The following is a 10,176-nucleotide window of genomic DNA, read 5'->3' on the forward strand; positions in this document are numbered from 1 at the left end:
CCTCACCACGCAGAAGGCGCCCCAGCAGCCCCTCTCACCCAGCCCGGGTTCAGATAAGCAGCTGCTGCCTCAGTTTCTCCTCACCCAGATCACACCTCCTCACCATGCTGCCAGGTTTGGTTGCCACGGTATTTCCAGCCAAGTCCTCGAAGGAGGCATCTACTCAGCCCAGGGGACCCAGGTCCAAAAGAAACACAAGAGTCACCTGCCCCATCTCAACCTGGGCCTGCCTGAGTGTCTGGGTCCCTTCCCAGGCTGCACTCAGTCTCTCCATAGAGCAGCAGTAACCAGGGTTTCCTCCCTAGGGCTTTTCCTGGCAGCTTCTCCCAGGTTTTTGTCTCCCCCTCAGCCCCCAGGAAGTCCAGGTTAGCCCCAGGACTGGCACCTGAAGGGGCTTTCTCATTTTCTGCCCCTGGAGAGATGAAGGAAGCTGGGGCATCAGGACCCTGGGCAGAGGGAAGTGGGCCTAGTGGTAGGAGTTTGGGCGCTAGGACTGGAATTCAGGTGTCAGTCACAATCAGGGTGAAGAGTCAAATCAAGGGTCAGAGTCAGACTCCATGTTGGACTCTGACTGACCCCTGGAGCCCCAAGTCGGGGCAAGGTCCACCCCAAGCCTTCAGCATTAGGGTGCCCCTCAGCAGAACCCACACAGCTCCTTGAACACCACCCACTGCACCCTGGGCTTCTATAGGGCAAGGACCCAATGATAGATTGCAGCTGCAGAGGGCAACATCAGTTGATGCAGGGAGCCCCAGAGGGTTCAGCTGTAACCCACGCACCTAGGAGTGTGGGGCACTGCCCCATGGAGTGGCACCCAGACCACTTACACAGAGGAAGAAGGAGTCTCCTCCACGGCCTTTGCTGGGAGCCAGCTGGCTTTAGCTCCAGCTGCCGAGACTCCTGTACTAAGGTCCCAGCTTTGAGTCTGCCCGGGGGTGCTTATGCAGCCACTTGGCGACAGGTCACTGGTGGCTTCCTGGCAGCTCTACAGGCCTGAGATTCTGTCCCACTGTTCCTTACAGTCATCCTGCAAGAGACACCTTAACCCCCTCCTTTTCCCCTTGCCGAGTCCAGGACGCCTCCCCTCCCCTCCGGTCACTGTGCCCTTTCTCCTTCCCATCCGTTCGGGGCACCAGCTCTGCGTTTTCGCTGTGCTTAAACTCCATCCAGTCGTGGGCACTAAAAGTCAAAATGTTGCTCTCCAAGGGCCGTCAGGGGGAGAAGGTGTTGACGGGGTCAGTCGCATAAACCGACAACGTGCCTGCCGGGGGGACCATGTGCTTACCAGCCACAGCATTGCACTCAGGGCCCCCATCTCTTGGGGAGGGAGGTAACGTTTTTTAACTGGGACAACATCAGGTACCCTGAGTATGAGCTCTGGGTCTCTCGGTCCTTCCCGCCACCGAGGGGAGTTACCTCCCCACCGCTTCTCCCTTTGCGACCCTGCCATAGACGCGGCTCCCGCCCCTCTGCCAGCAGCGACGGGACCCTGTACAGGCCAGGTGGTGGCAGCACTCGACCACGCTTGGCGTTGGCAGCTACTGAAATGTACTAGCCACCACCAGACCCCCTGACGCCTTCCTGCCTAGACCGGCTGGGTTCTCTGGCATCACTTACACCCCTAACACCTGCGTGGGAACTCCACTCCCCCAGATCCACGTTTGCCTCCCCGCCCCCGCCTCCAGCAGGCCCATGGCTGTTCTGCATCGCTCCCACCCAGGCAAGAGGGAATCAGGATCTGTGGGCCCTTCAGCAGAGCTGCAGGGGGGAGGGAGGTTGCAGCTCCCCTGGTGTGCTGCAAAGAGCCCGTCCCATAAGAAAGGGCAGCGGTGAGGTGTGCGGCCCTGGCACAGAAGGAGCAGCTGGCAGGCAGCACTGAAGCCCTGCTGAGTGCACACCAGCTCTGGAGGGATGGGTGGGCAGGTGCTGCAGGAGAGATGCAGCGTCCTGCACCCCGGGACAGAACGACCCGTCCCCGCGGGATAGTCCCTTGCTGGGTGAGAGCAAGGAGCATCCCCAGGAGCTGGTCGGCCAGCCATTTCATGTCCCTGGGCTTGAATCCGCTCCCAGGAGGGTTCACTGGCCTAGAGGTCGCCAGGAACCTCCACCAAGGAAGGAAGCCAGTTACCAGAATGAACGTGGGGCAGAATCAGGTGTGAAAAGGGCCCCCCCATCATCCCCACCACAACAAATTCAGCTCTGTGCCTCTCCAGTCCTCTGTCTTCAGTGGGAAGGGGAGAGCCTATTGGGCTATCCAGGAAAGAGTGTGTGAGTCGTTCACCATGCTGTGACCAATCCCATTTCCTGCACTCATGGGCTACTCGCTATTTCCATTTTACGCAAAAAGCCGGCATTGCTATGGATTCCAGCCGCAGTCAGGAGCCTAAATATCTGTGTGGATCTGGCCCTAAGAGCTTTGCTAATAATCCACAGGCCTTGGCTTCCTGAGCTACCCGAGACTCTCCCCTACGTATAAGCAGCATAGGGCCAATGACACACACCCTGACCAGTTCCGATTCCAACCCTCAGTGATCAGTGGCATAGAGCAAGAGGCTGCGTCCTGGGTTAGACAGATGGATGAGGGGTCTGATTTGCTCTAAGGAGTAGCATTGCTGGGGCCTGCTCTAGGGGGCCGGGCCTGCTCCAGGATGTCATTTGTTCTTGAGGTTGCCTAATGAGGCTCTCTCTCCCCAAGCTCTGCTGGGCTCTGCAAGACAGACCTGCCCCTCCGCCTGCCCCCTGTAGCCAGCCTGGCACCAGGTCGTGCTTTCCCAGCTCCTCCCAGGATGGTGGGTCTGACTGAGAAGGAAACCCAGGAGGGGTCGTTAATTCTCTCCGGAATGCGGCTCCCTGGTGTGTTCCCATCTGCAGGCGGGCGGCCTCCCGACACCAACCTGGAGCTAACCTGGCTTCCAGCAAGCGCCCGCCCTGGGCCCGAGCACCGAACCCCGGGGTGTGATTTGAAAGTGCCTGGCATGCAGCTTAGCAGGTGGGGCCCCAGGCAGACGGGGGGCCAAACCCAGCCCAGCCTGTTGGGTAACAGGATAACTGCTGATGTGACTCTGGCTCTTTGACCACATCCCAGCAAGTGAGGCGCTCCCCTCCCCACTCGTGCCAGCCTGTGCCTCCCTCTGCCTCCTAGGTAGGGGAAATTTGCACTGATGGAGCCAGTAAACCACCAGCCCCTCAGTCCACCCAGCACAGCCTGAGGCAGCCAGAGTCCAGCCGCAGGCCTCGTTCACTGCCCCCAGAGCAGAAACTATCAGCCCCGGGTTCCTGCTCCCAGCCTGATGCAATCCCCTGATTTCACAAGCTGTGTGCAGCGCGAGTCCCGCCCCCTCACACCAACACAGGACACTTCCCCTCCCCCAGGGGCCTCCCAAAATCTCATCCTGCTGCCCCACGCAGGCTCTGTGGGGTCAGGCCCCAGACAGGCGCGAAGGGGCGTAGGCAGACCGAGTGCAAGCCACAGCCCCCAGAAAGGAGAGACCTCGAAAGACTGGCTACTGGCCGTCCAGGGGAGCAGCAGTGACCTCACAGCCCTGGGTCTGAGTGGGGAACTTGTCCCAGTGCTTCATTTGTGTCAGGTCAGAGTCCTGACACCTCCGGGCCTGGCAGGTCAGAGTCCAGCACTTCTGGCCTTGCTGCATCAGTTACAAAAGTAAAATTGGTTGAGCCCTGTGTGATGGAGTGGGGGGAGAGCAAGTGTGAGACTCGGGCTGGATGTGTGAGACAGGCAGAGCAGCTCCCAGCGGCTAAGGGTGACCCTGGGGCTATAACCTCGGCTGGCAGGTAACACCTCTGCCCTGAACAAAGAGGAGGGAGGAGCCGAGCTGGGTTCGATTTGGAGGCGGCAGTTGGAAGCTGGGGGGAGAGGGAGCTGGAAGGCAGCCAGCCTGGCGAGGGGGAAGCTACACCCCAGAGGGGCACCCCTCGGGCTCCTCTCCCCAGGACGGGTTGGAATGGCTGCTCTGCCAGCTGTACTGACACCTCTGTGAGAAACGGGGCCTCTGTCGCCTAATAAACTTCCTGTTCCACCTGCTGAGTGAGAGTCACTCCTGCCTGCAGCCAGGGTGCAGTGCTTGGGGACCCCTGAACCCCATCACACCCTGGCATCTCCTCCATTACTTCTTAGGCAGCGAGTGGCCCCAGAGTTCGCCCAGTAGCCGAGGACATGGGCTGCACTAAGTAGCCCCTCGAGGTCTGAGTGCTCCATTACAAGGTGTAGGAGAAAGCAGGCTTTGTGCAGCAGTGGGACCTGCCCCGCAAGAGGACTGCCACGCCTATTGGCTGAGGGGGGAAACTGAGGCACAAGGTGGCACTGAGGAGACGCGACAAGAAGACCTTCCCTTCCCCGGCTGGGAACAGATGCCGGAAGGAACAACAGTGAGTCCCTCAGCATTTTCCACGGGGCAGCTCTGCTTTCCAGAGCTGTGAATAGAACCCAGGCGTCCTGGCCCCTGCTACCACATCCTGAACCAGTGAAACAACCCTTCCCTTCCGGGGCTGGAAATAGAACCCAGGAGTTCTGGCTTACCAGCCCCTGCTCTAGCCACTAGACACCACTGCCCCCTTCAGCTTGCTGGCACCATGTGACAGTGATCAGTGTGCTCACTCTGCTGAGAACAGCTCTCTTGGCCTTCCACCGCCACTCGCCACACAGACACACCTCCAGCTTGGCGGGGAAAGGCAGGGATGCCACAAGGCTCACATGCGCACACTGTGGCCAAGCCCAGCTTCCTGCAGCCGCACAGGGAGCTTTATAAAACCGTTCACACACCACCCACACACCCACCCGGCAGCAGTTACCCGAAAGCAGAAGTCCAGGACATGGGGCCTGGCAAGGGACTGCTGCTCTGCAGCCTCCTGCTCTTGGCTCCAGGAGGTGAGTGGAACGGGGCTGCTTGTTACCCAGGTGGGCTGGAGCCCCCTTGGATGGGGTGGTGCGCATCTCTTGACCATGCAGCCAAAACAGCTGCTCCCTGGGGCCCAGCAGCGATGGGGCATGGAGCAGGTAACTTGGGATTGTGCTGAAAGGTCGTGGTGCTCAGCGACCACTCAGTGCAGGTGGTGTTTGCAGGATGCTGGCCTTATCCGGAGTCTGATCCTGCAGGGCTGGGCAAGGCGAGAGCTTCACAGCCTCCTGCCCAAGTGCTCGTGGTGTATCTGCACCAAGCACTAAGCCCAGGCACTGACTGGGCTGTGACTCAAGCCCCTCTTACCTCCACATACAAACCAGTCTGACTCAGGTCTGCAAGCTGGGCCCTTGGGCGCTGCTCGGAGGGATGGGTGAGGGCCTGAGACCTGCTGAGGCTGGGGTCCAAGCCAGTGTTCCCTCTTTTCCCATCCATGGGCGGAATAAAGTTTGTTCTATGCACTGAGGCATGCACAGATGTGCACCACCCATAGAAACACACACTGCTGGCTATGGGTGCTGTGCCAATCAGCTGGGCAGCACTTGAATCTCTCCTGGTCCACGCCCCTGCCTTATGGCAATGTGCACACGGCCCAAGCCGCAGACCCAGTCCCACATTTGCGCAGTCCTGGGTAGATTTGTGCCAGCCAGAAACAAACCCCTCCTGGCACTGAGGCAGGTGGAAAAGGCCTCACTGTCCAGTCCCGGGGGGTGTGACATCCCCAGGGAGATGAAAGGGCAAGTTCCACAGAACTGGGAAATGAAAGGTCTTCATGGGGGCCAGGCTCTGAGAGTGACTCAGCTTCCCCTAGCCAGACAACCTGGGCTAGTCATAGCTTCTCGTCCCACTTAATCCAGCTGGGCTGGCAGGAGGGCTGGACACATACAGCCCCAAGCGCGACCACACCTTGGTCAAGAGCTCCGTGTGCGTTTTCTCGGAGGATTTGCTGAGGCCGAGTTGATCTCGAGCATTTTCCCACGCTGCAGCCTGACTCCAGAGACACATCCAATGCTCTGGGGGCCTGCAGGGAGGTGCACCACGGAGGGAGTGCTGTGCTGGTACCACGGCAGCACTTCAATTTCACACCTGACCATTTACCAGTGTGTCGCCCCATGCAGAGGCAGTGTGGCCTGGTGGCTAGAGCACTAGACTGGGACTCAAGATTCCTGTGCTGATTTCTATGGACTGATGGGCCCAGTTGTCAGTCTTAGGGCCCCTTTCTCTATAGCGGCCCCCCTTCAGTTCACTCCATCCCCTCCTGCCTGGCCTATTCCTGCAGGTCTGCGGCTCTGCTCTGGCCAGGTGCGGCTGACGGGCTTTGTGGGGGAGTCCGTGCATTTCCCTGCCCTGCGCCCCGTGGCCAGAGACATCGTCCGCATCCTGTGGTTTTCGGGACGGTTGGGCACTCACATCGCAGAGGCCAAGCCCCAAGGCCAGGTGTTCAGCAGCAGCTACGTACCCTACTTCAGCAACCGGCTGGCCATCCATGCCAGCAACCTCTCCCTGGAGCTCCGACAGCTGCGGCTGGAGGACCAGGGGCCGTACCATGCTGTGGTGGATATCGCCTCCGACCCTACAAACCCGAGGACGTTCAACTATGTGCTGTCAGTGCGAGGTAACTTCCCACAGTCCCCACACCCATGAGCTCAGTACAGCTAAGACCACCCACAATTCACAGGGAAATAGGCCTACCACAGCCCCTCCTGTCCAGGGAGTGTGCCCTGAATTCCTCGTGCGCAGAGTGAGTGCAGACACAGCCTCACACCTAGGGCTCGGCCCTGGGTGCCAAGCAGCTCTGGGGTTTTGGTGCTGAGCTGGGACTCAGGAAAATGTCTACTCATAGCACTGCCACCGCTGCACTGTGTGGCCTTGGGCAAGTCACAGCATCCTTCTGTGCCTCAGTTTCCCTATCTGTCGCAGGCAGGAAGCCAGCTAGCCCTCCATTCATCTGTTTCAATTGTAAGTGCTTGGGTGATTGCCGGCTTTGGGGTCTCTGCGGCATTTACCGTGCCAGGGCTGTCATCCCAGTTGGGGGATGTCGCCCTGGGAGGAGACAGGAGCAGGGAAAGGGAAGTTTGGGCCAATGGCTAAAGATGGCCAGTGCCAGTGGTGGGCTCTTGCCAGGCTGGGAGGCGGAAGTCACGTCTCAGCAGCAACACCCACGAGGCAGGGGGGAGAATGTCAGGCGAGGGGGGGTGACCTGTATGTGCCACAGGGCTCAGGCACCATCTTCCTTCAGTCAGCTGCTGTTTGTGTGACTTCCACATATTGCTCAATGTAGAGTGAGGCCCTGGCAGGAACCCGTCCTCTTCCTCCTCTTCTCTTCCTTGTTCCTTCTCACTTCCTCTTCCTCCTCTTCTCTTCCTTGTTCCTTCTCACCTCGCTTGCCATCCCCCCGCCGCACTCCGGGGGGGTGTTGCCAGCCTCACCCACGCCAGCCCTGGGCTGTGCCTGCCATCAGGCAGTGCAGCTCCAGTGGAGCCAGTGGAATATTGCTGGGGCCTGAAAATGTGGGCAGCCCAGCTGGGGCCAGAGGCACAAGGGCTGGAACTCAGGGAGGGCTGGGGAGGGTACTGCCGCACCCCCAGGCCAGTGTTCCTTGTGAGCTGAGTGCTTGGGTGGCCACCCAGGAGAGATTTGGGTGCTGCCCAGCTGATTAGCAGAGCACCCACAGCCGGCAGCCTGTGTTTCCATTGGTGGTGCACATTTGCAAATTCCTTGGTGCACAGAACAAAATTTATGTGGATGGAAACAATTGGCAGGAACCCTGCCCCTGGTGAGACGGGGCTTCCATCTGCTGCAGGGTTAATTTGGTTTCATGGCTGTCAGCACCTCTCTGTACACATTACCCCTGTCTAAAACCAGCCCCCAGCCAAGCACTGACAGACACCCCACCCCACCCCACCCCTGCAACTAGTAACGTGCAGTTGTTGTATTTCATTCCCTGCAAAGGCCGTCGGCAGGAAGGGGGCAGGACCGAAGGATTCACAGGCCCCCCAGCAGGAGAATGGATGACTACAAGCCCCACAGCAGGCAGAGAGCCTGTGACCACAGAAGGAAAGGGAGGGAGAGCAACGCCAGCAGGAGGTGATGCGGGAGATCGGGGAGGTGGCAGGAGCTGGTGTTCGTGCCACTGCTCTCTGAAGGGTTATCTCATCACAGCCATCTATGGACCCCTCTGCATCGCGGTGGCCATCATCCACCTGAAGACGAGGGGCTGAAGGAAGAACTGGGGTCCCTGGCCACTGAGGCCTGAGCGAGGAGGGCAGGGCAGCTGCAGAGCCACCACAGGTTGGGGCTTCCTGGACTCCCAGCTGAGAAGTCCCACAGCTCAGAAGGGCCAGATCCTGGCTCCATGCCCCTTAGGTCCCTCTGCTGCCACCACCTGACCCCACCTGACTCCTTGCCCTGGAGAGGAGACAGGCCCTCAGGGAGGCTCTGACCGACAGCTGCCACTGAGTCCCGGGGCTGTGCCAACTGCCCTGCCACCACGACAGGGAGTGACATAGCCCCGCACCTTGAGGGAGGTCAGAGGTACCCACTCCAGCCCCACCCGGTGACATGGTCACATGTCTTTTTTCCCTCTCCCTTTTTCCATTGGCAAAAGTTGGTTTTGCCCTCAAAAGCTCATGAGCTAATAAATTTGTTGGTCTCTAAGGTGCTTGTTGTCTTGTTTAGGACCAGCCACAGTTTGGGCTTACAGGAAAGACAAAACCATTCAGAGGTAGCTGTCATGATCACCGGGCCATTAGGTTCCTTAAGTACCTTAATGGCTTTCACTAGAAGACCTAGCTTAATAAAAAAGGTGTCAACTTAATTTTTCTAACTTCACATCCAGTAATGACCCATGCCCACAAATAGAGTATACACATCCAGGGGATCGTGGGCTTTTGAGTGATAGGTAACTTGTCCTGTTTTGCATCAAGCATATTTGAGCAAGGCATATTCACATGCAAAAATTATATTGCCATATAAACATGAGAGCACATTGTCACACAGTGAAGTGTTTTATGGGAGGTCTTGCTCCCTCCATCCCTCCGATCTGGCCAGTTGCTCAGAGGAGCTGAGAGCTTCAGGGAAATCTGGCCTGGATGGGAGCTGCTGGTCTCTGAGCATTGCTGAAATTCTGTGGCAACCCTGTGGGGATCAGACATGAGGATCAGCCTGTCTGAGGCTCCCAGGGGAGCCAGATCTGGGAGTAAAAGTGCAGAACCACCATCAATGCCCCAGGGCACTAGCAGGAGCATCTGCAAGTTTCAGCTACTAGGTGTGATTCCAGGAGCCATAGGGATATCAGTGGTTTTGCATCAGGCTGGAGTGAGCATCACATTTAGGCCCATGTCAAAGCACCGCTGAAGTCATTGGCCTCGGTTCTTATACACATTAAACCACCTTTCCCCATTTCATCCTCACTCTCCTGTAGGCCCCTTCACACCAGCACCGTGCCAGACATGAATCAGGCCCAGTGGGGCTTAAGCAAGTGTTTAAAGTTCAGCCTGGGGCGTTCTGGAGATCGGAAAGCAATGGCCGCACCACCGCGGGTCCATCGTCCCCTTCCCGAATCGGGAGTGAGAGAATAACTCGCTGTGTCATGTAGCCTTCCAGAGTTTATCATAAGTGAATTATTTACCGGTGACCCTGGCAAGAGGCAGCGCGATGTAAATTATTGAATGGCCGATCTGTCAAAAAGTTCTCATAAATAAGTAATTTGGTGCTGTCTTAATGTTCCCAGTAAATTACTCATTCAATCTCCTGTCTAAATGCTCTCCTGGGGAAATTACTCACGCCTGCTGATTTATGAATTAGGACTGGGCAAATATGGCAGATTACAAATTCCAGTCCATTAGGAGGCCAGCAGAGTTGCCTATTCTTGACATCTCGCTCCGCATGTGCTGCCTTGGGTTGCGGTCATGTTGCAGAGATTTAGCACTGGGCCATACGTGGACACAGGGTGGGGCTTGTATGCAGCCCAGCTCTGTTTATTGGATCAATGTAGAGGCCTCAAGATTAGTGTCCTATTGTTCTGGGTGCTGCCCAAACACTTACCGAGAGACAGTCCCTGAGCCGAAGGAAACATCCAGTCTAAAGAAACAAAAGGTGAGAGGAAACTGAGGCACAGAGAGGGGCAGTGACTTGCCCAAGGTTACCCAGTTAGGTCAATGGCAGAGCCAGGACACAACCACATTCTCTGTCCCAAGGCAGTACTCTAACCACTGACTAATGCTGTCCTTGCAATTCTGGCTAGGGTAAGCATAGTAAA

The 10,176-nt window shown here is 57.7% G+C and overlaps 1 protein-coding gene across 1 annotated transcript; it reads left to right on the top strand.

The window, feature by feature from the left end:
- Positions 1 to 4,695: 4,695 nt before the first annotated feature.
- LOC142004004 (uncharacterized) lies at positions 4,696 to 8,566 on the top strand. Its single transcript, XM_074981422.1, has 3 exons — positions 4,696 to 4,885; positions 6,196 to 6,531; positions 7,869 to 8,566. The coding sequence occupies exons 1-3, from the start codon at positions 4,696 to 4,698 to the stop codon at positions 8,135 to 8,137; spliced, it is 795 nt and encodes a 264-aa protein (XP_074837523.1). The 3' UTR covers positions 8,138 to 8,566.
- The last annotated feature ends 1,610 nt before the right edge of the window (positions 8,567 to 10,176 follow it).

This window comes from Carettochelys insculpta, chromosome 30 (assembly GCF_033958435.1).
Source record: "Carettochelys insculpta isolate YL-2023 chromosome 30, ASM3395843v1, whole genome shotgun sequence".
Lineage (NCBI taxonomy): Eukaryota > Metazoa > Chordata > Testudines > Carettochelyidae > Carettochelys > Carettochelys insculpta.